The sequence below is a fragment of the Camelus bactrianus genome, chromosome 33 (assembly GCF_048773025.1).
Source record: "Camelus bactrianus isolate YW-2024 breed Bactrian camel chromosome 33, ASM4877302v1, whole genome shotgun sequence".
NCBI classification, from domain to species: Eukaryota; Metazoa; Chordata; class Mammalia; order Artiodactyla; family Camelidae; genus Camelus; species Camelus bactrianus.
This window is the reverse complement of record NC_133571.1, coordinates 15,463,984-15,491,080: the sequence shown is the minus strand read 5'-3', so window position 1 is coordinate 15,491,080 and position 27,097 is coordinate 15,463,984. Positions and strand designations below refer to the sequence as shown.

The following is a 27,097-nucleotide window of genomic DNA, read 5'->3' as shown; positions in this document are numbered from 1 at the left end:
TCTGCTCCTGCATAAAGCTCTCAGCCCTAATTGGCTCGACAATCTTAACAGCTCCCTTCCTGCCAGGGCCACAAGCAACCTATAAAAGGTGCCAGCCTGAGGCATCTATGGCTCCTGGAACCTCTTCGGATGCTGCTAACCTGTCTCAATCAGGTTCTGACTCTCTTTGCAGACCCTTCACTCCAGAACTGGTTCTTCTTCTTAACAGTGGTGTTTCAAACACTCTCCTCTTCAAACACCCTCTGCCTCATGCTCAGCTCTAGCCCCTAACTGCCTTGGAGAGGAGGCCAGCAGCCTCAGATCACGCAAATCACGAGTCATTTCTTAAACATCAACTTATCATTGAGGATAGTGACATTAACTACTGCCATCGGCATGGCTCTACAAGGCTTCTAAAGCACTTTTCTGTATCCCTTTGGTCCACACAAGCACACTTGGCGTGGTCAGAACAGGTTTTATTCATATTCCCATTTGGTGGAAGAAGAATCTAAAGGCCCCTGGGGCAAAATGCCTTGTCCAAAAGACAGATGTGGGATTAAGATCCGGGTACCAACCATAATGTCCATTGACAGACAACTGGGTAAAGAAGTTATGGTATGTGTGTGTATACACACCCAGACCCACACACAATGGAATAATACTCAGCCATAAAAAGAATAAAATAATGCCATTTGCTGCAACATGGATGGATGGACCTGGAGATTGTCATTCTAAGTGAAATAAACCAGAAAAAGAAAAAATATCATATATTACTTATATGTGGAATCTGAAAAAAGAAGCAGACTCACAGACATAGAAAACAAACTTATAGTTACCAGAGGAGGAAAGAGGATGGGGAGGAATTAATTGGGAGTTTGGGATTTGCAGATATGAATTACTATACATAAAATAGATAAATAGCAAGTTTCTACTTGTAGCACAGGGAACTACATTCAGTATCTTGTAGTAACTTATAATGAAAAATAGTATGAAAATGAATCTATGCATGTACATGCATATGACTGAAACATTATGCTCTCCACCAGAAATTGACACAACATTGTAAGCTGATTATATTCCAATAAAAAAAAATCCGGGTACCTGGCATCAAGATTCTAATTCCATTCCTCCCTACTGTGTCCTTAGCACTAGGCGAGGTCACCAGGACCTAGCATAAACTCGAATGCACAAGCCCTTCACTGAGGTGGTTAATGACTGATGACTTCTAATGTTCTCACTCCAGGAGCACAGAATATATATACTGAAAGATTCCAATTTCTTAAGCCATTATTATGAAGCTGGAACGATAGAAGATATCCTTAAGACTATGTCAGTCCTAGCGGGGAGGGTATAGCTCAAGTGGTAGAGCACATGCTTAGCATACACAAGGTCCTGGGTTCAATCCCCAGTACCTCCTCTAAAAATAAATAAATAGATAAAATAAGTTAACTTAATAACCTCCCCTCCAAAAAATAAAAAATACATACAGTTTAAAAAGAAAAAGACTTTATCAGTCCTGAATTTGAATTTCTTATCTTTCCACCCCAGTTGAATCCCCTCCCTTAGTTGCCTAGCTGTGAATGTGACCATTATTCAGGCTAGGATTTGGAACTCATCCTCCATGTCCCCCACTCTCACGCTCCCCATCTGATGCATTTATGCACGCACGTGCTCCATCATTGTCACTGGAGAACATTTTACTTCCTCTTTTCAGTCTGCCCCCTGTTCTCCATCTGCCTCAGTTCAGATCTTCACCAGCTTGTTCCTGGACTATGAACGAGTTGGTTTCCCTTCCTCCAGTCTTGCATTTCTCCAGGGTCCTCCTCCTCCGTGCTCTTGCTGGAAGGATCTTTCTCAACTTCACATTTGATCATGAATCCCTCTCCACCTCCCAGTGCTTCTCCGTGCACACAGGACAAAAGCAAACTCTTTAGCTGAACATACGTGTCTTTCCACGTTAGGATTCCCGTCCACCTCTCTGCTCATTCTTCACCTTGACCCCCTCCATCATCCGAGAACCGGCCACTGCCCTCACAGGTATACCTGCCATCACTTAGGGCTTTTTATCACATGAGTTTGTTCAAAGCGACCTTCCAAGGACTGGGTGCTATTGGAGGCAAATGTACTGACTTTACCAGTATCTACCCTGGAGCAGAGGTTACAGGAAGAAGTCAGCACTGTTGACTGAATGGATTTAGGGAGGGAGCACCTGTCAGACTGTTCCTCTCACCGCATGGCCAGGCTGGTCCCAACTTCCCAGGCTCTTCCTTATGGTTATATCCATTCATGTTCCCTTGGGACCCAAGGTTGGCAGAGGCCAGGACCCAGACCCTTATCTCACAAGTGGCCTCTTGGCCTTTCTCAGGAAAGCCTTGGAGCCACCAAGAGCCCAGAATATCCTGGGTACTCTAACATCCCCTCCCTCCCTCCAAGTACCTGTTTGTCTATTTATCTGCATCAAAGCCTGTGCTCTCTGCAGACTAGGTGATTGCTTTTTGTATAATAGGTCTTAGAAGGAAGCAGCAGCTGGGGAGCTCATTCAGACCTGTCTGTGAATTCCATTTAATGGGAGATTTGGTCCTAAACCTCTCGGCTCCCAGCTCTCCTGCATTCTTCTCCCTGCACGTCTCCTATTCATTTATCCCCATGACCTGAACACGCACATCTCTTCCTCCCAGGAACCTTGTCCCTTCCCTGTCTTTCTTTCCCAACATGAGTCCACAAACAGGACTTCAAAAGCAGAGCATGTCCTGTCTTGTTCAATGCTCTGTTCCCTGTACCTTACCCTGCGCCTGTGCTCAGCAAGTGCTCAATATACATTTACTAAATGAATTAATGTTCACCTGCAAATACCCATCAGGGTGGGACCACCTTTAGGAAGACCGCAGTCATCGGCTCCCAGGAAGAGGAAGGCAGAGGCCAGGGGTGGAGGAGCCTCCCACCTCCACTCCGGAAGCTCTGACCGTCTTTATTTTGTATTTAGAAGACTGTTCTATGCCGCTGGGACTAAGTAAGTAGTTATTAACTGTGAAGCTGAAACCTCAGTGGATCAAACTGACACGAGACATGATGGAGACTTGGTGCTCTCTCCCCTGAGGCTGGGAGCACCACTGCTCTCCCGCAGGCCTGTTTCCTGTACCAGGCATCGATTCCTTACCTCAAGGTCCCCTGCACTCGGGATCCACTGATCAGGACTTCTGTCTACACAGCAGGTGCTCAACATCTCTCTTTCCAAGTCCCAACTCACTAGCCTCAGACATGTAGAGACCCGAGGCACCCCCTCCTCCATCTCAGCAGGGATGCAAAAAGCAGTTGAAGAAGATGAGTGACTCTGTCAGTCAGCAGCCTAGGCCTCCTCCCTCAACTCTGCAGCAGGACCAGGGGAGGGGCTCCGGTAGGGCTGGGTGTCTCGCTGTCTCCAGTGCGCTCAAGATCACTCAGGAGTTACGTGACTAAGGTGGGACCAGGACCCGGGCCACTGGGCTCTCAGACAGGTTCCCACAGCAGGAGGGAAAGGCACATAACAGGAGATTTTTCAGATCTTGGTCATTTTTGCCTCTTTTATTCCACAAGGCACACGCACATCTCCTCTAGGACATACATCATGTTAGGCAGCAGAAACACCCCGACGGGCAGACGGACCCCTGTCAAGGTTCTGGTCCTCAGTGTCAAATGGCAGGTAAGTCCCAAACAGTGGCGAGCGCAAGTGCTGGGGGCGTGGACAGAGGTGGCGCCTTCTCTCAAAGCGACTGTTGATTTTCCCAGAGGTCAGTTCAGAAGAGGCTGCTTCGGACCTGATCCTGGGGGTGATGGGGAGCTAGTGCAGAGTTTTCAGCAAGAGAGCCATCTGACCAGGAATGGTTTTAGGAAGATCTTAACTCTCAGCCAGGATAGAAATCCATGCGGGTTGTGGCTGGAGGTGTCAGCTGGATGGGCAGGTGTCACATTTATCACCAGGCTGTGACTTGCACTGTCAGTGCCACAAACTCAGGGCCGGGGTGGGGGGCCTCCGATGGTGATTAATTGAGCGGTTGATGCCTTTGACACCGAGGGAGGCCTGATGCTGGGGACAGAGAAGCTGGATTGCTTACTAATAACAGCACTTGGTACTCCTAATGATGCTTGTAATACAACAGCACTTATAATGTAATAATAATAGTAATACGATTTTCCATAATGTCTTTTCTTCTCAGTCTCTCTATGCTTTCCAAACATTCATTACATCCTCAACATTCTTCTTAGCATGGCCCAAATTCTTCAGGGCAGGAGCCCCTGTGGCAGCTGCAGCAGTCCCTAGTGGCCTCAGTTTCCCCTGGGCTCTGGCTCTGTCTTCTCTCAAGGGCTTGTTGACAGATCACCATCAGGAGTCGAGGGGTGCACCCTGCCCAGCAGAGGGAACCTGGGTCCACTATCTACACTATCAGGGGATGGACCATTTCCTGCCCCAAGAGTCTCCAGGGCCTTTCTCCTGGTTCCCTGGCTAGATCGCTCCTTGTCTATGCTTTTACCCGGGGATAGGGGGTGACAGGGAGGAAATAAATAAAATAAAATAATTTACATGATTCCTGCATGAGTTTTCTTTGGCTGGTTGCAGAAGAGGAAGTCAAGGAGATTCAAGGTATGAGAAGGGCTGGCCTAGAGGGAGATTTTCTACTGATGAGATGGAGATGTCATAGAGGGGGTCACGAGCAAGTAGGGGATGACATGGATGGGATGGAAGCATCGTGGGCAAGGACCGCAGAGTAGCCTCTGGATGCTGGGAGTGGTCCCTAGCCAAGAGCACAGAAGAAAACAGAGATTCCAGTCCTACAACCCACTGCAAAGATGTGAATTCTGCCAACAACAGGAATGAGCCTGGAACAGGTCCTGAGTTCTGGATGAGAATGCGGCCGCAGACACCATAATTTCAGCCCGAGCGGAGAGCCCAGCCTTGCCGTGCAGATGTCTGATCTACGGAGCTGTGAACCAGTCACTGGTGTTGTTTAAGCTGCTAGCTTCGTAGCAATCCATTTCACAGCAAGAGAAAACTCACGTAGCACAGAAAAGCAATAAAGATCAATTTGTTAAGGAAAAGATGTGGGCGGGGAGGTAAAGGGCAAATCCTCAGCTTGACCACTTGTTGATGGAAAGAACTTGGACAAAGCCCTCAAACTTCTCTGGGCCTCGCTTACCTGCTTTGTAGAACCGGAGCCCCTACCTTGTAGTGTTATTTTGAGGATGTGAAATCTTGAACATAAAGTACTTGGCATGATGTCTGGCACATGGCTGGCACTCAGGAAGCCACAATTACTACACTAGCTTGTAAAAATGGGTAGGTTTTTATGATCAGATTCCTGATCGTGGATTATTGGGAACGGCTGGGTCGCTGGACACATGGGGAGGCTAGGGCACTGCGCATCGAATTAATGGGACTGTTCATGCCAGAGGTCAAGGCATGGCTCCCCTCTCCCAAAGCTCTATGAGGCAGAAGGTCTGGCAGTCAGAAGGGGATGTTTCCATTATGTTTCTAGAGATATTGAGCCAGAGGAGTCCCCAGAGTCTGGTTCTTATTTCAGTTTGATTTATTTCATAGGCACAGTCTGGTGCACCCTGCCAGTAACACACACAGGCCCAGACATGGGAGTGTGTGTGTGAGCATGTGTGTGAGCGTGTGTGTTGGAGCAGGTGCGAGGAATGAGCTTTAATTCTATTAAACGGATGATACGCAAATATCTCAAACTTGGTTCTGGGAGCCCCAAGGGACCTGTGTTCGCTGTCATGCTGTTTGTCAAACACGAGCAGAGGGGCTGACTGATAATTGGTTCCTCCGATGCGAAGCAGGGTTTCTTCGCCTCCACCAGGGTTTCCACACCCCCTATCGAAAGCTTCTTCGGCTTCTACTGATTTTCCTGGCAAACCTCGTCCTGCTCTCACACCCTCTGCCCCTCGCCGCTAGGAATCAAGCGGATTTGGAAGTTCCTGCCTCACCTGTGATCACCAGTTCTCACTGTGAGGCCCAGGTGCTGGACTTCTGTTCCCCAGTCAAAGCCCTGGCTGGTGGTGTCCGTCACCTCGAAGGGGAGAGTTGTTGACAGCTCTCCGAGTGAGCCTGGAGTGTCTCAGGCATTTGTGACCAGGTACCACCCCAATAAGGGAGTTAACTCAGGATCACTTGTGACTTACACCTTCCCTCTTCACCTGCCTGACACAGGCCAGGGAAGCTGGCAATTGGAGGCCCCTGTGGAGTAATGTGAAGGTTTCTCCCTACCCCGAAATACCTTCCTCGCCAAATCCACAATTTCCCAGAGGCTCCACTTCCTTGGTGAAGGCTTCAGTTAAAGAGCAAATGTCTACGGCATTAAACTGTGTTATTCTTCACCTAGAATATCTTCCCACCCTCCTTCTTCACCTGGCCAACTCCTATTGATCCTTAAAGGCCCACGGGCTGTGGCCTCCGCTAGGAAGCTATCTGTGGGCTTGCTGGGCCGAGCCAGGGGCCCTTCTGCCGTGGTGTGATAATACTCTGGGACATCTTCGTCATTTTAACCCACAGATTTACAGTAATCAGTGTGGCTTAGTCTCTCCCTCTAGTCTGACCTCCTCACAGATTGGACTTTAGTCACTGCTGCTTCCAACACACAGCACAGCAAGCGCTCAATTAATGTTGACCTGCGAGGGCATGGCCTGCGGATCCGGGGGCCCCTTCTCTCCACTCCTGACTCACCGTGAGAGCTCAGGCAAGTCACCCTCCCTCCCTGTAAAATGATGAGATTCAGTTAGATGCTTTCAAAGATTCTCCCCAAATTCCATTCACATATTGGCAGGAATTGGATTTTGAGACTGTGGTGGCCCATCGTCTGTCAGGGCTCCGAGGAGGTGAGCTGGACATGGGACACAGGACAGTTATATCTGGGCAAGAGAGGGAGAGAGGACCACTCACAAGACAGGAGTGCAGCCCCACCAGCAGGGAGGTAGGCTGGAACAGCAGAGGGTACTGGAGGGACAAGCAAACCAGACAAGGACACCAGCAACCACGAAGAGGAGTGTGCCCTGCTTCAGGTGGAAAAGAGGCTGGGTCCACCCAGTCATTTACTATAGACTCATCCAGTCCACGAAATCAACAGAATTCAAGCTGAAAGGCCCCTTTAGTTTATCCCCAGAGGAGAAAGGGCTTGCCCAAGGCCACACACAGTCAGTTAGTGGGGCAGCCCTTGGGCCTGCCAACCCCAGCTCGAATGCTGAAAAGTCCAGCCACCTTGCAGGGCACATGGATGTCACCTCACCCGAACCTCCACCTGCCGGCCTGGCTCCCCTCTCCCCATCACACCCCCTCGCTCCAGCCACAGCAGGCACCGTGCTCTCTCTTTCGCAGAACTACAGTGCTTACCTCTCTGCTCACATGCCACCCTCCCATTCTCCTTTCGAACCATCCCTCATTAAACAATTCAAAGGACGCCCTGTCTGTAAACCTCTCTTCAAGCTCCCAAAAAAGCACTAAACACTTCCTCCTCTGGGCTTCCTCACTTGGCCTTTATAGAGTCTTTAAGCCACATCCTACTGCTGCTTGCATCCCCAGCACACAGTGGACATGTAATAAATGTTTGCTGAATAAGTGGAGTTGACTTTAGCATTTTCCACAGGTAAGTCACTTAATCATGACGAGCTAATCATTTTACAATCCCATAACCCGGGCCAAGGGACCTCCAGCTGTCGGCCAGCTTCCCCAAACGCAAATGCGAAGAATAATTTTCAGCCGATGCCTCCTGAATCTTCTCCCAATTCTTCCTGCCATTTCTCCCGAATACACCGCCCTCTACCAATGGCCTAGTTCAGAGAACAGACACAGGAGGGTTAGCAGCCAGAGAGCACAATTCTGGAGTAATAGCTTCTCCTTAAGATGCTGTTGTACCCACATCCGCCTAGGAGACATTTGTCACTGCCAGGTCCGCCACCTCTCTGGGTTTGCGTTTGGTGGGGGCAGCACCTTGGAAGCTCAGACAGACACATGGGGAGCCTTCACTCCATTACTCTTTTCCTACTTGCACTAAAAACATATTTATTCACCAAAGTATACTGTATTATGCAGAGTGGTTCTCCTAAAAGGCTCAATAAAGGTGAAATATGTGGATAGTCTTAATATTTTTACAATAAACTACACTTAAGAATCAATTGCTCTGGCACTGGAAAGTTGTCCGACTGATGGATTGTAGCTGTTGGTTAGCCCTGTGTGTGTGTGTGCGCGCGCACGCGCGCGCATGTGCAGGTGTGTGTGTGTGCACGTGCGTGTGATGTGCTTTCAGTAAAAGACTGCACGATACAGAAGAGGCTCACGCACCCTGGGAACTGCAGTTCTAACTAGGTAAGAGGCCAATTTTGCAATGTTCCTGATAACAGCTTTGGAGTTTTGGAAAGCTAGAGGCAATGAATCAGGACACGGAGGTCCCAAGCGTGGAAATGCTCAACAGGGAAGTGGGAAAGAAGGGGGGAAGGGAATAATGTTTGCTAGCAGCCCCCTGAGGATTTCAAACTTTCCATGTTCCTCACAAAGTGATGTAAAACTGATCATTCCCATTTGACAAGAGAAAACTGAGATTCTGGTAGGTTAAGTAATGTGCCATGTGTCCATCTCACTTATGGCAGGGCCTGGATTCAAACTCAAGTCCTCGCTGATCTGAGTCCTGGACTGGCTCCCTTAAGCCATGTTTCCATCCTCTGTATCAACACAGTCATGAGCTCACCCAACCTCACGTGCCGGGTCATGGGGACAGCGGACAGAACTAGATAGTTTCATAATGACCTTAAACACGAAGGAGAGGTTTGATTTCAAAGACTCTTGGGTTCTGGCTCCATCAGTCAGGCTGGCTAGAAGAGGCCACTTGACCAAGACTGACCCTGGCATGGTGTGGCCAGCAGAGGATGCAGCCTCAGGTGACAGGCCACTGAGCACAATTGGACAGACTGTCCTTGTACTCTTCTGCCTCTTCCTACCTCAATGTTTTGGTCATTTTTTGGATGCCAACCCTGGGCTTCAGGTTTTGTCATCACCCTCACTCATCAGAACCCCCTGAAACCCTATCTCTTGCATCCTGAATGAAACACTCCTCCTGGTCTTGCACACCCTTACTTTCAAATCTGTCCAGCCCAGAATGGAGGAAGGGCACTCCAGACTGAGCAGTCACCATGTGGGCTGTGAATGTGCCAAGTACCCTCAGGAGAGGGGAGGCCGGGCCCAGCTCCTCTGGGATGAGCTGTGGACCTTTGTGCTCATGGGCTTAGTTGGGATGAGCTGAATTCCTGTTAGATGTGAGGAGACGAGTTATCTCCCATGGACTCCCTCCGAGTCCAAGAACTCTGTCATGTTATGAATTTGTCCACTCATTGACTCTCTAAATATTTACTGAGCACCTACTACGTGCCAGGAGGCAACTGAGGGTACAGTGATGGACAAGACAGACTTGGTCTTGTCTTTATAAAGTTCAAAGTCTGGCGGAGGGGATACAGAAGAATGAATTTCCACTTGAGATGAATGCTGCAAAATACAGAAGACAGGGCGCTGTGAGAGTGTGTATCGGCAGACTCGATGTAGGCAGGTGTCAGGGGAAACTTCCTTGAGGAAGTGACATTTAAGTAAGACCTAAAAGATGAGTAGAGTTGGTTCGCCAGAGAAAGAAGCAGAATGGCAGAATGGTGAGCGTTTACTTCCTCTGGAATCATTTGTTTCTTCCCTCCCCGTCTGCCCCAGCTCCCCTTTCCATAATAATTCTAGCAATTTCAATTACTTATGGCTAATCCCTCTGATAAACCTCTAGAAAAATAACAATAAGCTCAGTCTGCTTGACAATAACATGGACCCAGAGGAGGAAAGCGAGCTGCATACATCCATTCTGCCTACACAAGATTAGAGGCTGGGCCGGAGAGGTGTTCCTTCCGCAGGACTCAGTGGGACCTGGCTACTCTTAGGGAATTCGGGGAGCTGCTGGCCAAACAGAAACCGCTTCTGTGGGCCACGTGGGCCCTCAATCTGAAGGGTCCTTCTCCCCTCTCTCCAGGAAACATTCCCAACCCCAGGGTGCTATGAATTCAAATGTCCCCAACAGCGGGCAGGATGAAACAAGTCCAGAGCTGGAAAGACCCTCAGAGATCAATCTCGTGCAACCTCAGAATTTTCAGATGAAGAAACCAAAGCCCAGCGAGGAGAAATGGCTTGCCTGGGTAAACTCAGCAGAGCAAGGTGGCTAAGCTGCCTCAGGTTCGTGATGTGGCTCCACTACCTGGACCAAGGGGCCAAAACTTTAGAGGCCTCAGCTTGCTCATCTCTAAAATGGGGATGAAACAGAGCTCTGCGAGAGTTGTCATGTGAGTTCTGAATGAGACGATAACTAAGAAGCACTTACTACAGAGCTTTGCATGTAGAAGGTGGTCAATACACAGCAACTATCACAATTACTACGTCGCCCAGCTAGTTAGCAGCAGGGCTGTAACTAGAAGCCGCAGCTGCTTCGCTGTCCATTCTCTGTATGATGAGCCCTCCAGCCGGTATAACAGGTGTAACCCCACCTGTGCCCCCCAACACGCAGCACTTGGCCCCGTCTCTCTAGATCCCCCAAGAGAAAAACTCCGAGGTGCCCACTGGCACAAATGGCAGCTTCCCCTCCAGCATGGCGGTGGCGCCAAGAGCACGGAGCGCCAGCCCTTCCTGGGGCAAGAGAATGAAGTGATGCTCACAGCATCCAGCTGGCCATGCTGCTGCTCTGCTGGTGGCCGCCCAGGCAGCGCATGGACCATACAGCCCCTTGCTTCCAGTGCCCAGTTATTTCCTGCCTTTCCTTGACATTGCGCGACTCTGACCCTCACCCTCAATCTCTACACTTCTCCCTGCCAAGGCGGCGCCTCCCTCCTTTGGCGCAGGGCCCAGCTGTGCTCTCCCACAATAGATTAGGGTGATTTTATCTTTTCTATTAGGCAGTGATTGCAAATCTCCTTAGGTTCATTAGTAGCTGGATAATCCTCCCAGATTTATTAGCTCAAATAGCACTTCCTCCTTCACCTCCTCTTTTCAGATGGCACCTCTGCTCTCAGCAGCCGAATGGGCTGTGCCCAAAGGCCTTTAATTCCTCAAGTCCTTTATCCCAACTTCCATCAGTCTTGTGGAACAGTGGTTCCCGCAGCCAAACCCAGAGGCCAACTGGAAGACCGAGGCTCCTTCCAGACTAAAGACCAGAACGAGCACAGAGACTCTGTAACCGTCCAGTGCGTGCTCCACCTGGAAGCATCAGACAGGACTGTCAGGCCGTCAGCCCTCCTGGGTAAGAGCGCTGGACATGCAGGCCCTTTTAGTTATCAGGGAGCTGACGCCTTTGTAACGAAGTGCTGGTCTCCACGTGCAGGCCCAGTGAGCCTCTAAGCAGACATGCCAGGGCTTAGGGTGCTAATTGCTTTTCCAGCATACGGGAAAGAGATGTGTGACAATAATTGATCATTTAATAATGTGGCAGATACGGCTAGCTGATCACCATACCCATGTCCTCCTTTCCCTGGGCACACAGAGGATGCCATTGCCCTGTCTCCCTTATAGGGAGGTGCAGGGATGGTACTGAGTTCCAGCCAACAGAACTGAGGAGAAACACTGGGTACCACTTCCAGGCCTGGCCCCAAAAGCCCTCCTGTGTCTGCTCCTGCATGTTTTCCCCTTTCCTGGCATCTCAGAGAACACATGAGAAGCTGGAAGAAGCCTAGGCTCCCCCAGATGACCTTAAGGAAGGCTGCCCGATGATCTGGAACACTCTCTTGGGACTTTAATTGAGGGAGAAATATACTTCTACTGTGTGAAGCCATGAGACTGAGGTTTATCTGTTACAGCAGTCGGCACTGCCTACCAGATGCAAAGTGTTATCAATAGCCAATTTTTAATTTTACCAACTTTTTTTGAGACGGATGTTACTATTCACATTTTACGTATGAGGAAACTGAGGACCCCAAGAGCATCAGGGCGCACAGCCAGGCAGCCCCGGGAGTGGGGATTTTCACCAGGCTGCCTGCCTCAAGGACTGGGCTTTTACACACCAGCTTCCTTCTCTCATCATAAAGCTTCTTCATCAGGACCCTCAGCTTCAGCCATGAGGTCTCACTTCTTTCAACTGGAAAACTCCACATAGAAATAAAAAAGCACATCTGAACACTTCATACCCATTAAGATGGCTGTTACCGTAAAAACAAAAAATAACAGGTATCGGTGAGGATGTGGAAGAACTCAAACCCTCATACCTTACTGGTGGGAATGAAAAACAGTACAGCTAGGAAAGAGTTTGGCTGTTCCTCAAAAATCAATCACAGAATTACCAAAAGATCCATCAACTTCCCTACTAGATGTATTCCCAAGAGGGTGGAAAGCAGGGGCTGGAACAGATACTTGTAACCTGTGTTCACTGCAGCACCATTCATAATAGCCAAAAGGGAGAGACAACAGAGACATCCACACTGATGGATGAAGAGATAAACACCATGTGGTATATACACAAAATGGACCATCATTCGGCCTTGAAAGGGAAGGAAATTCTGACACATAGATGACCCTCCATCTCCCAAAGCCCAGGGCTGACGCACTCACCCTCCCTGTGGGCCGGACCCTGACAGAGAAAGAAACCGCGTTTCTACAGGGGCGAAGGAATGGATGGTTTAGAAGTTTGACTCATGATGGATACTTTTGCCCCAACTCTTGTGATGGGTAATCCACTGATGGAGTCCGGAGCAGCCAATCTAATCCACTTATTACAGATGCCCTAAATCAATCAACCTTCTGAACACCTGGATGGGATGGACTTAAGGGGACCTGACCAGTTACCCAGTAATTACTGGCACCAGCGAACCCTACAATGGCCATGCACAGAAACTGAACCACCTGGTTCTAGTCATTCTCTGGAAATTAATAAAATGGCATTTTACGAGTCACTTTTATAGTTTGCTAGAGGCTGGGCAGCAAAATAAATATCTCCTGTTCCCTTTAGTACAGGGGACATATATATAGGACTTAAAATAATATCTTCCCCTTACAAAACTAGTATTGCTGTGTGGGTAATACCTCCCAAGGCAGGCATTATTAGTGTCTGCCAGCAGATGAGGTCGCTGAGGCTCAGAGAGGTTAAGTAATTTGCACAGGATCACACAGCTGGGAGCGAGTCAAACTAGAATTCTTATTCATATCTATTCATGCCAACGCCCGTGACTTTTCAGCTCACTGTGCTGGCTCTCAAAGAGCTAATCTGAGTGCCCGCTACATTACTGTGACAGAATTCAGAGAGATGGGACATGATGGGGGCCCTTGAGGAATTCAGAGAAGAAATAAATAAGAATTAAAGTCCAGGTGGCACCCATTTTGGGGGGGAAGGGGCTGTAGCAGCCCAGAGGATCACTCATGACCCTCTGTACAAAGCCCCTCCCACTCTGGCCTAAGACTCCAACTGCAACTGGGCAGAAAAAATGGACTTAAAAATAGTTTCTTTACGTCCACTAGGGGTTTGTCCCTTCCAGAGAGCCAAGGCCCTAATGAAAAGCATCCAGCATCTCTGACTGGTTGACTTTTGCAATGGCTCCTCACCTATTTTCTTGGCTATTATTCAGCCATCATCATTCATGCACTTACTTTTCCGATTTCCCCTTGCAAACTTACAAACTGTGTGAATCCTGTTAATTCCGGGTTCAAAGAACTCTCTGACTGAGGAAGGCTCCCAAAGCTCATCTCGTTCTGTGCCCGCCCCCGCCAAGGAGGACCAAAGCTCTTTGAAAGCTGTAAGTGTCACAGTGTTACCAAAAAACACAACGCCTTAGAAATACATGGTACGCTGCAATTTACAATGCATTTTTCTTTATCCTTGCCACAACCTTGTAAGATGTGATTACCCTCATTTTACAAATGAGAAAATCGGGGCTCAGAGAGTCAGTGTGCCTCCCTCAAAGTCACGCAGTGAGTATAAAGCAGAGTGGGAACTTGACCCGGGTCTCCTGACTTCACAGGCCAGCGCTTTCCCCACTAGACAAATCATCACAATCATTATCACCATTTTTGAGAAGAGGGAATAGTTACGCAGAGTGGGGGATGCTTTCTTAAAACTCTCCAATCCAAGCAAACGCATCTTATTCTCCTTACTGTCCTGGGAACTCATCTTCCAAACCACTAGCCTCCTTCCATCTGCAAAGTCACCCTCCTGACCCTTCTGCTGCCCTGGCTGCAGAGGGGGTGTCCCTGGCAGGCTGGCACAAGGCAGGCAGCCCCTGGCCTGACTTTTTCCTCTCCTCCCTTCTACTAACCAGGCTCCCAAAATGGAACACAACTGGAGTTGAATATCTCTTTACTCTTCTGCCAACTTGCCCGGGCTCCCCCAGATGCCTCCTCACTTTAAGCAAATGCTTTTGCATTGCTCAGGGAAGAATCTAATCCTTCCCTTCCCTTTACATGTTAATGCTCTGATTTACAGCAGCAGGTTAGACGGGGGAAAAAAATTCATCAGCAAACAAAGAAGTTCCTTCCGCTTTATATTTTGAGGGGAGGGGGCCGAGGGGGACTTCTGGGGCGCTGGCAATGTTCTATTTCTGGATCCGGGGGCTGCTTACACAGGTGTGCTTACTTGGAACACGTTCACTAAGCTGTGCACGTGTGATTTGTGTGGTCGTCTTCTCTAAGTAATGCTTGACTTCAGTGGAAAATGCCAACAATGGAACAGGCAGGTCTGACTAGGCGACGACTGAATGACTGGCAAGCCTGCTGTGGAGGGAGTCCCTACACCAGAAAAGAAGCTATACAGGGTTCTTCAAGCGGGCGTTCAACTCTGAGAGCACAGGCCTGTAGGATGCTTTAGGGCGAACAATTTCACAGCAACCCCAAGAAAGGGCTGTTCACCAAACTATAGCTGCAAAAGAATGGGGACCTCAGAAGAACAGCCTGTCTCTTTGGACAGCCATCTCCTCAACCTCGCAGGACATTTCAGGAGACCTGGTCCCTAAATCCAGGAAGGGACACTGAATGAGCCCCTAGGTTTACCCTACCACCTGTGTTGGCCACGATTTCATTTTAAGATTCAGGAGTCCAATCTGAGGTTGAATTCTGCTTCCTAAACACATCAAGGATCTTGCAGTTCATTGATACCTGCCTTCCATCTTTTAAGTAGGTTACTTTCACAGAGGGCTGTAAATAATGAATAATAATTAACTGACACGCCCATCCCTGGAGCCGTCCATGTGTTTGAAGTGACTCACTCTTTCTGGACAGACCACATACTCTCAATCTCCAAGTGTGTGAGTTTATCCTTATTCCCAAACACTCTTGCCTACTTTATCAAGAAAAAAAGCCTACCTGTCTTTCAGGATGTAGCTTAACGGCCCCTTCTTCCGGGGAGCAAGTGGCCCCTGCTCTGGGGTCTAAAGCATTCTGTGCACACATCTCATAGAATTTGGCACTTTGCAGCGCAACAGGTGCTTTGCAGTAGGCTTTTCCTGGGCAGGCCTGGCTTCTTATTTCTATTTTAATCCCCAAGGCCTGGCCCGGTGTCTGTTGGATCGAAAGCACGTTTGGATGAAGGGGCCACTTAAATGATCTGCATGCGTGTATCTCATGCATTTATAAAATAAACAAATACATAAAATAATTAAATCTCCTCTCTGAATGATTATTTATTACAGCTCTATCTGTAATAGACCAAAACTGGAAACAACCAAGATGTCTCTCCATGGTTGGGGTAGACGGTTAAGCAAACGGTGGTACATTCACACCATGAAACACGACTTGTCAATAATAAGGTACAAGCCATTGATTCACGCAGCAACTTGGGTGGATCTCGAGGGCACTGTGCTGAGTGGAAAAAGTTAACCTCAAAAGTCTCTTATTTATGACTCCATTTATATCAAATTAGAAAATTATAGACATAGAGAACAAATTAGCAGTTGCTAGAGGTTAGGGATTGTGGGAAGACGGGAGGTGGGTGTAACTATAAGATGGTGGCTGGAGGGAGATCTTGGCTGGAAGAAAATAGTCTTGTGTCCTGATTGCCCTGGGAGTCACACATCTCCACGCATCTTAACAGATTTGATATTTTCACATCCTGGTTTTCAGACTGTACTGTAATAATGTCAGCTGTAACCACTGGAGAACACAGGGTTAGAGGTCCATGGTACCTCTCTGTATTACCTTTGTGACTTTCTGCGAATCTATAATCACTTCAAAATAAAAAGTTATAATGTTTTAAACCTACCCTCCGAGGTTCTTTCTACTGAGCCTATCTATACTTCACAACATTTCATATTTTTTAATACTTTACAATTTCAAGACACTTACATATCAATTAAATTATATCATTTCAAAATGATGCAACTCCATGACATAGCTGTGCTGTCCATAAGCCCATTTTACAGATAAGGAAACCAAGGCTCAGGGCTTGCTCAAGGGCACACAGCTGGCATGTGGTAAAGCTAGTGCTCCAACCTGACTCAATTAACAATTTCTATAGACCTGTTTATTTAGCTGCAAAATAAGAGGATGTGGCAAAAATGGCCCCTGGAGGCGCATCCAGGTTTAACTCCGTACCCCTTGTATGTCGGCTACACAGACTAGTTGTGCTCCAGTTTCCCTACTTCTGAGCCAGCCACCCCAGGGGTCTGGCCATTAGAGGCCAGACTGCAGGCCAGTAACTGGACCTATAGGGGAGACTTATCCATCACAGGGACCAGCATGTAGCTGGCAGCATCTGAACTGAGGCATTAGACTCCCAGATCCCCATTCTCTCAAGACTAAGCATTGTTGGAATGAAATTCCCAGTGGCTCTTGGGTTTCTCGGACACCCTGCCTCTCTGGCTGGCTTCTGCTCCTCTGTTTCCATTTCCCCTACTCCCCATCTCCTGGGCTTCATTCCGTTACACCCCACTGACCCTAATTAATGATACTCTCTATGCCAAGGAGGTGAGCTGTGAAAATGTCTTACCAGATTAGTGAAGATGTATGTGTAATAGGCTGACACCATCCCTAGTTCCGCCGCCTGCAAAGAGAAGAGAAGGAAATTAGAAAGGAAAATAAAAACCCACTGGAAGTGAATGAGCAGTGAGGGCTCCAAGTGTCTGCCCTCTGTCTGGCCCGCTACCCCTGGGTACCACGCAGAGCAGAGCATCTTGACCGGTTCTTACACTGCCCTCGACCTTGGAGGATGAAGCACAGAACACTGGCTTCTAGAGCAGGGTCTCTCCACCCCACCCCACACTTCCGACTCACAGTAGCTGATGGTCTCATGAACAACTCAGTCCCCTGGGTGTAACAGTATTACAGAAGCCAGGATGACTTTAAGGGAAATGAAAAAAATAATAAAACAGGCTATGATCGTTATCTCCACAATTATTAACAATAACAACAGCCAACATTTAGCCACTGTTCGGTATGCGCCAAGCACCAGAGAGCGTTGAACTTGGGTTAACTCGATGAGTTTGGGGGCTGTTATTCCTTCACCAGCCCCCATCTGACAGCGGAGGGGCTGAAACACCGAAGGCTACGTAACATGTCCAAGATCACACAGCTCATAAATGGATAAGATGGAATTAAAGGCAGGCAGAGTAAGACCCCCCCCCGGAGGACTGTGCATTGGTGGGACTGCTGACACACCCCTCTGAGGGGCCAGTGCCGAGACAGGAGAGTCTGTGGGTTGCAGGCAATTCCCAAAATCACCCCACCCCAGTCAGAATGAGAGCGAGCGAGACTCATAAGCACATCTTTGAATCTGCAGTGATGCTGGAAAACAAGTGACTCATTTGCAAACCCTGGTCCTCCTATTAGTAGGAAGGAGCCAGTTGCTTGTGACATGCCTTGCCCTTGGTCACAGTGCACCAGCGTGTCTCAGCACACACATGACAGCTGCTACTTCAGAACGGCCTCTTTTTGTCTGATCTTGGCAGCACCGTAAATACCCCTAACCAACCTTCCCCGTCAGGGTGCCTGGCTTGGAGTGTGACAGGTGGCATAGAAGCTGACAAGGAGATCACGGAAATAATGAGCCCAGCTCTCCCCAGGGCCCTCCTCCCTCCTGACAGTCGGTTAGCTTCATCATGTACCCGGCAGCCTCGGGCCACCAGGAAACCGTTTTTGTCTTGACTATTGAGACGCAGGGGGGAAAAGCAAAACCAGGGACATTGACATTTTCCCTTTGCATAGTGTTTCTCTCTCCAGGAACTCCAATAACTTTGTGAGCATTGTTATAGGAACCCTCACTGGCTCCTTGAAGGACAGGCCTGGGTCCTTTAATCACCACCATCCCAGTGGGAAAACGAAGTGACTGGGGCAAGATGACACCGGGGTCACGATGGAGCTCACGGCCCCCGCGTTAGGCCCCTCCTCCCTCCAGCAGAGCTACATTGCCCCTCCAAGTCCAAGAGCATGGTATGGCATGACGCCCACCTCCATCCCTTCCCCCTGCCTCACTGTCCATGTAATACGCTGCTCCAACTGCTGCCTGGGCCGATGGGAGCCCCCTGGTGACAGGGATGGGCCCAGGGCAGGGGGCTGGGAGAGGGCACCGCCAGACAGTTAAAACCATTTTGCGAAATCTGCTGTCCTAAAGATAACAGACAAGAGATCCTTGGCTTTTAAGACCTGAATTCTGGATAAACACGGAGTTCGCTGCCGGAACAGCCGCTCAATAAAGTAAGGGATTATTCTGAAAATCCTGAAATCAAGAGACGGCAGAGCGCTGCCGAGCTCCGGGCCGGGCTCACGTGATCAGCGTGCCCTCTGATCACGCTGCTTCCCACAGCCTCCCGGAGGCCCCTCAAGGCCAGGTTGAAACCCCAAGCAAGAGGAGCCTGGAGCCCCAGGGAAGCATGCGCTCTGAGTCCAGGACTGATGCAGGGCGGGCCTGCCTGGGGCTGCTAGGAATTCAGAAGGAAACAAAGGGAAGAGGGTTTCCTGAAGCCTCACTGGTCATTGATGGATTTGCTTCCAAGGTCACAGGGCCTGAGGCTGATACCTCAGTGGAAAGCCTGCCGCTGGCCACGCAGAAGAATTACTTGCTAATAATGACCATTACAAGGGAGTTTCCTGCAAATGCACAGACATAAAAAAAAATTAAAAAGGGTTTTTAATTAAAATACCCAGTATTGGCAAGGCATGAGGCACCTTTAAGCTTCTGGTAGGAGTGGAAATTGTCACAGCCTTTCTAAAAGGCAACCTTGTGAATCATACCAAAATCCTTAAAAGCATGCATACCTTTAACTCAGTAATACCACTCCTAGAAATTTATGCTCAGAAAATATTCATGAATGTGCATAAAGATTTATGTACAAAGATGTGCATCCTAGCATTATTTATTATAGCAAAGATTGAAAGCAACCTGTATCTCCAACAAAAATGAGATGCTTAAATAAATTACGGTACATCCATATGATAGCAAATGATGCAGCCAATAAAATATTGGTAGAAAAATATGTAATGACATGAGAAAAATGAATGGCATATAATTAAGTGGAAAAAAAAAATCAGATTCCAGAAGAGTGTGTGCAGTGTGATAGTAATTTTGGAAAAGGAAAAAAATGTGTCTGTAAAGGCAGAAAGGCTAGACATCAAATTTTAATAGTGGTTATCTCTGGTTGATGGAATTGTGAGTGGTTTTTATTTTTATTTTCTTCCATGTGCTTTTCTATACTTTTTGAAATTTCAACAATGAACTAGGCGTATTTAAAAAGATGGGGAGGGGTAAATGCAGATTTGATTCTGGGAGCCATGAAATATTCCTGGGCAAGGGTTGACCCTAAAAGGCTTCCGCCTGGGGGCTGTCCAGGCAGAAATCAGCTACCACAGAGGAACGCGCATTCTGACCTACCCTTGGCGAGGGGACTGGGGGATATCTACCTTACTCCTGACTCCCCACCTTCCCGAGGACTCCTCAGCCTGTGTCTCTTGTGCCCTGAAATCTGGAGGACCTTCTCCATCCTTGATGACTTCATTGATCACAGCCCCAGAGTTAAGAGAAAAAAAAAGAGGAAAAAAGGAAGAAAAGCGAAAAGTTCTTTGTTTGCGTGTGTGTCTGTGAGTTGGTTGTACGCACACAGACTTGGGTTGGGAGCTGTGGAAAATTACTATAGCAACTGGCTGAAGGGAGGGCCCTCGGTACTCAGAGAACTCATTCAAATCTCTTATTAACTCTGAGACAAAACTAGTGGAGGGAAGGGAGGTTAGGAGAGAGCAAGGGAGGGAGAGGAGGAGGCATGGGAGGGTCTGCTGGGCTCCTCGGGCTCGGCACAGGTTAATCAGGATGCTTGCTTCCCATCGTGAAAAATGGCAGGTTGCACTTAAACGTGCAATTAAAATGGCATTAGAGGAGGCCAGCGTGCCTGGAGAGGCTTGGGGAGCCGCCGGGGCCAGGGAGGAGCCCAGGAGCAGGGTCCACTCGGTCTAGGGCTGTTTGCCTAGCCAAGCCACCAGCCCAGGAACCACCAGCAGTGACTCCAAGGCTGCCCAGCTGTTTGCAAATGCTTGTCCAGCGTGGATCCCCAGGCACCTGACTTCCCTCCTGCCTCTCGGAGCAGCCTCACTTGCAGAGGTCCAGTCTCCATGGACGTGCGCTCTGATTCAGGGGCCAGCACCCTGCCCCTCTGGGTCCCCGGGGTGGGTAGGGGAAACCGGCGATTTGCTGTTAGAGGGCCTTGGACAAAGCTGCTCATCCCGCAGTGTCTCAGTTTCTTCATCTGCCAAGGGGAGATGTTCTACCCACCTCATGTGGTCGATGGGAGGATTACACTGAGAAATTACACGGCAACACTTTGTTGACTGTAGTGTATGAGGATGATACGCGGGGCCGATAGTCAGTAACACACACAGATGTAACTGCCCTGGTTGTCAACACAGGAGACACTTCTACACCGCTAGGCAGATAGCCTCTGCCCCAAGCCCCCAGTGGCCCACCCCACCACCCTCACCCCTCCGAGGACCACATGGATCACAAAGCCTAGGGTCTGTGGCAGGTCTAGGTCTGGCCCGTGTCCTACTGCACCTGGAGGGAAATGTTTTTACAATATGGCCATCACCTCGCCTCCTCCTTTCAGCTTTCGGGAACCTTCCATCGAAACTGAAGCACATAGAGGCTTGTCAGGTTCAGAGGTCCAGCCTAGGGCGCCTTCAGCCTCAGCCCAGGGGGACGCCCACAGCAAGAAAGGAGCAGAGTGCCAGGTGGGAGGGAGGGGGAGGGAGAAGGCCGCTCAGCCCCACCAGCGCCCGCCCAGCCCGCGCCCACCTTCAGGAGGATGGTGTGGGACATGGAGGCGTTGGCGTGGATGATGATGGTGGCTGTCTTGTCGTCCCGGATCTCCTTGAGGAGTGGGGTGGGGTCCCTGGTGTCATCCAGCATCCGGACCGAGAGTGTGTCCTTGGAGATAAGGAATTGCCGGAGCAGCTTCTCTAGGTTTAAAAGGCCTGGAGGGAAGAGAGGACGAAGCCCCTGAGGGTCCACGGAGCTGCCTCGGGAGACAGGGGAGCAAAAGCGAGAGGAGTGGAGACTGGTGGGGAAGCAGGGCTGGGGGCTGGCCCCACTGCTGGTTAAGCAGCCACATCCCATCCTGAGCAGGTTTCTTAACCTCTGCGGGCTCCAGTGATCCCACGTCAAACGAAAAGAACGCTCAGGGCCCCGGGTGAAACAGAGAATGGGGCTCCCTTGAGCGAGACAAGAAACTCCCCGCTCCTCCTCACAGCCCCGGGGCTGCCCAGCACCCAAGCCTGGGTTCACAGACCACCAGGCCCGGATTTCTTTCTCTAACTTGGCCACCAGCTCCCTAAATGACCTTTAGTGTGACTGGGTCTCGACCTCAGTGTCTTCATCTAAGAAATCAGAATTCAGGCACACCACAGAGACACTGGAGGTTCGGTTCCAGATCACTGCAATAAAGTGAGTCACATGAATTTTTTTGGTTTCCCAGCACATATAAAAGTCGTTTACACTATACTATAGTCTGTTAAGTGTGCGATAACATTATGTCTAAAAAAATGTACACACTTTAATTTAAAAACATTTTCTTGCTAAAAATGCTAACCATCAACTGAGCCCTCGGCAAGTTGTAATCTTTTTGCAATAGTAACATCAAAGATCACCAACCGTTTAATAAATACAGTGTTAAGGAAAACGTTGGGAACATTGTAAGAATTACCAAAATGTAACCTACAGACACAAAGTGAGCAAATGCTGTTGGAAAAATGGCGCTGGTAGACCTGCTGGAGGCGGGGTGGCCACAAACCTTCAATCTGTAAAAAAAACGCAGTAAAACGAGGCGTGCTTGTAATATCAGAGGCCAGAGCCCAGGGCTGGGGCGAGGATTAAACGAGGCAGCACATCAAGTGCTGGGGCCGGAGCCTTGCACAGGGTGAGCCCTCAGAAATGCTACATCTAGCTCCAGGAAAGCCTTCATTTCCACGTGGAGGTGGGGGAGCCGTTCCGCAAGGTCACAAGGCCAGGAAAACAGGTCTAGCAAAAGCCTTTGAACTCCTCAAGGCGTAGTGGCTGCACTCAGACTAGGTATTATGATGACGATGAGAGAACAGGCTTTGAACTGCTCTCCAGCAGGCAATCATGTGAGCCCAGAACAAAACAGAAAACTGGGAGTGTGAGCTAAGGACTCCCTCCCTCCTCACCACCCCCCTCACTTGCTGCCTCAGGGCTGCGGTGGGCAGAGGGGCTCCAGAAGGATGCCACCGAGACACGAGGGTCTTAATCCTGCTTTGTCTCTGACAAGGGAGGCCAGGGGAAGGGAGTGTGCGTGGAAGGGGTTTCCTGGGAAGACGGTGGTCTCAATTCCAATGGAGAGGGACCTACAGGCGTCTGCTCCCCAAAGCCAACAGCAAGAGTAACATTTATTGAATTCTTATTGTGTTCCAGGTAATGGGCTAAACATTTTCCATGACTCATCTCACTTAAGTCCTCACAACAGTCCTTTAAAGTATTATACTCCCGCAGTGCAGAGGCGAGCAGGAGCCAAGGAGAGAAGTGGGTACGGTCTCCACACACCGTGGATGGCGAGGGAAGGGTTGCTTTCTAACCAAAGCTCCCCGTGCTCTGGTTTCTGCACCGGTTAAAGGAATATTAAAGCAAGGATGTCGGGAGTACAACCTTGAGGACTCCTCCCTGTGCAGGTTATGCACTCTCCTGATGTGAGAGGCAGGGTGCGCTCTGAGGAGCACTGGACCACCTCCTCGTTTTGTAGAGAGGTAACAGGATGTGCCCAGGAACACAGCTGGGACCAGAATTCCCATTTCCTCATCTCCATCCAATCCTCTTCCCCTGAGACCAGACTGCCGCTTAGGACAAAACATAAGAGGCAGCAGGCGCAGATCCCAAGGAGGCCTGGGGACCTGCGTCTCTGGACCCAGGAGGGAAAGCCTACACTTGATGTGCTTTGTTAACAAGGACAAGGTAGCCGGGGGGAGCCCACCGGCCTGGCATGATGGAGTCGGAGCGCCTGGAAGGCAGGCCAACCCTTAACCTCCTGTCATGGGTCTGGAGAAGGTGGTCCAGGGAGATAGAGGCTGCAACAGGGATAGGGGAGCCCCTGGAGGGCCTGTTATCCACAAAGAGGTTTCAGAAACATGGGCAGAATGAAGAGAGAGGAAGGTCAGGTCTGTTCATCCAGCATCACTGACCTAAGTGCCAGGCACTGGGCCGACAAGACACCCACACAGAAGAGGGGTCACGTACAGACCCTGCCCTCCTGGAGCTTAGGGTCCAGGAACCTGTTAAAATCAAATCCCTATTTTGTTTCATGGCCTAAGAATCTGGTTTTCTATGGGGCAAATGCATTTGTGCTCTAAGTCAAATGGAGAGAATATTCACATCTTCCACAGAGATGATGTGAAAAGCGAACTCCCACTTGGACAAAGGTCTGAGCCCCTGACCCAAAGGTCACTATAACCAGGAGGTCGGGGAGGCCACAGGACTGGAGTCTTGGCCATCTCCTTGGCTCATGGAGAGCTCTGCTGGGGCATGGTCTAGGGGACGGGGCCCTGCAGCTGGAGGGATGAGGGAGGGAGGGGAGGCAGAGGTAAATCCCATGGGGCCTGGAATGCAGCAGGGAGAATCTTGGAGCCTGGCTGGGAGAGAGGCCAAATCCCCTGGGATCCTTCAGATGGGCAATGAAGTTCAGTAGGAGGAATCAGAAGCCTGGGGAGTGGCAGTGTGATTACCCACAGCACGGAGAAGGCTGGCAAAGGCAGCCCAGGGACCCTTCATCCCTTTAAAGCTGGCAGGTGCACCGAGCTCCCAGAGAAAAGAGCCCCCAGGTGTCAGGTAAACTGGGGACCCTGTGCCAATCAATGCCCACGTGCCCTACCCCCCTGCCCTTGAAACCAGGCAGCTGAGCATCACCCCCCATCTCATCCCACTGCTGAGAGGCAGGCGGGCCCAGGGGAGGAGAGGGGAGAAGGGCAGGGCCGGGACCCCTACTCATCGCTCATTTCCCCCGCCTGCACCGCGCCCGAAGCAGCAAAGAGAACATGAGGTCGGACGTGAATCCCAGCTCCTGCATGGGGGCCGCTGGGGCCGCTAGTGCGGGAAAACCCCTCCGCCCCTTTGCGCCTCCGTGTCCTTATCTGTGGAATAAGGAAAATAACTACCTTACAGGGGGAGTAAGAGGATGTCAAGTAAGCAGAAGTGGGTCTGTCACCCGGGACGTGCCTCACAAATCTGGTTTCCATCCGCCCCCTCCCCCGCCATTCACATCCTAACCGTCCTTCACCGCCTCACCTCCTCCCAAAAGCCTTCGCCCGGCTCTCCGGCCCCCACCCGCTTCTCTCTTCTCTCAACTCATACAGGATTTATTATCCAATCTACAGAGTATAGCCCTTGGTTATAAACCATAGGAAACATTTGATAGCATACACACACGCATATATGCATACATATTACGATATATAAAATACACTCTAATTATTTCAGTGTTGGGTAGGGATCCTGGCGCAAACTTCCCAGCACGTCCCCGGTGTGAGGCAGGGGGCGCAGTGCTTGCTGGTGGACTGAACTAGAGATTTGGGGGGGAAGAGAGAGACTCTGCATGCCAACAGGCCAGGGGAGCAGCAGTGCCAGGTGAGAACAGACACCGTGTCACTGCAGGAGCAAATGAAGGAAGGGGGTACCTGTCCTGAGGAAGAAGGGAAGGGCTGTTGCAAGACGAACTTGCTCTTGGCAGCGTCAAGGACTAACCCCAGGAACAGATGAGCGGATGGAAGTTGCGGGGGGACACACGTAGCTCAACATAAGGAAGAAGCTCTGTTCGCTGTCTAAAGAGGCAGTGGTGTCATCGAGAGAGTGAGCTCCCCATTGCTGGAGGTATTCAAGGCAAGACTGAACTCTCTCTTGAGAACAGCTGCAGAGGGAATTAAACTCCAAGAATGTTGACGTCCTTCCTGCCCAGAGTTTCTTTAATTCTATGAATCAGAGGAAGATTCTTTTTTTATTCTAGACAGTGGAAGGCATCTGCTGAAGAGGAAGGGGTGGTTTCGTTACATTAAGAGTATCTGGAGTTTTTCAGTGTCGTTTGGCATTTCCAATTGTCATTCTCCTCGCCTCTATCCGCTTAATGGAACTAAGGGATTTACCAAAGGCAGCTGCCAGCAGAGAGGTTAAAAGCTGCTCTCTTCCCGGCTTCCTCCTCCACCTCCACCCCGACCCTCCTCTCCTGTGGAACCCTTGGCCCAGCAGCGGGTCTGCCTGCCAAGTCCAAGGCTGCGAGGGACCTGGGGAACCTATTAGTCTCACTCAGGATGCAGTGGGATGGATCGATGCGAAATCCAGCAGGCTGGCTGTTCTGGGAAGAAGGAGGGAGGCTGGCTTCTGGGACTGGGAGGCAGGGGACCAGGAACGGTGGGAGAAGGGACAGGCCAAGAGAGGCCCAGCTGGGGTGGACAGGGCTCCAGGACAAGGACACCGGCACCTAAGGGATGGGTCTGCAGGGGACACAGAGGAGCCTTGTATCAAAAAAGAAGAATAAACACCCATTTCAACAGCATCCCCCCCTCTCCACTGGCCGATTCCCTGGGCTGAAGGCTTTGGTTCCGGAAAACGCGAATAGTCCCAGCAGAGGCGGCACTTTAAAAACTGTGGGAGGCAGCTGATGTCACAGTGACCTCAGGGGATGGTGGTGGGGACTCAGCGAGACGATGTGAGTTCACCACTGTGCATGATGCCCGAAACCTGGGACGTCTCCACTTCCCTCCCCTTGCCAGGTGCACAGCCCTCTGGTGTGTGGTTTTCACACCGTTTCCAGGGAGCAGATTCTGACTGAGAGAGAGGGATGGGGTCCGAGGTGTTGCCAGAGGGTCAGGGGCACAGAACAAGTTCAAGGGCTTGAACGATTTAAGTGTATCACCTGCTTCTCCGTGTTGCTCCATCCCACAACCGGGCTTGGCCCCAAGAAAAGGTAGAAAGGGCCAGACCACGGGGGTCAGAGGAGGAGATGCAGAGGGGCTGGGGAAGCAGGCTGAGGTCTCCTCTGGACCGTCTGCTGCCTTGCGTGGCCGTTAAGCCTGTCCACTTCTCTGACAGCAGGGGTGGGCATGGAAAGACCTCTGTGCTCCCCTCGGCCTCTCCACTTCGGGGTGTTTATCCATTTATTTATTACTGGGGCCCAGCAGACATCCCTGCCTTGAGAATTGCCTTCAGTGTTTCCTGAGCTCCTTCACATACTGTTGATTAAACCTCACAAGTGCCAGGGAAGCGGGTATTGTCATTATTCCCAGGTAGAGACCAACCACTGAGGCAGGAAGGACCCAGTGACGGATCACAGAACAAGAGATCCTGGGACAGGCCAAGGTCCAAACCCAGGTTTTCTGATTCCAAGTTCTGGCTTCTGATTCACCACTTGAGTTGGCCTGGGAAGAAGTCAATCCTCTCACTTATTTGTGTCTCTTCCACAGTGCTGGGAGAAGCAGGAAGAGGAGGTGACAAGAACCATGCGACCTTGAAAATGGACGTAATCTCTCTTTTCTTCATGCATATGAGAATGTCTATAGAACCCACCTTACATGGTTATAGGAGGTTTAAATGAGATCATTTCAAACCCTCAGCAGAGTGTTTGTAACGTAGTAAGTGCTCCAGAAATGGTTAATTTGCATCACTCTAAGCAAAAGGCCTCCCGCAGA

The 27,097-nt window shown here is 50.0% G+C and overlaps 1 protein-coding gene across 1 annotated transcript in view; it reads right to left on the bottom strand.

The window, feature by feature from the left end:
* Positions 1–27,097, bottom strand: part of GRIK4 (glutamate ionotropic receptor kainate type subunit 4) — a 387,595-nt gene that overhangs the window by 112,945 nt on the left and 247,553 nt on the right. Inside the window, 2 exon segments of the mRNA XM_074356846.1 lie at positions 16,926–16,979; positions 21,213–21,391. Coding sequence (XP_074212947.1) covers positions 16,926–16,979; positions 21,213–21,391 — 233 coding nt within the window.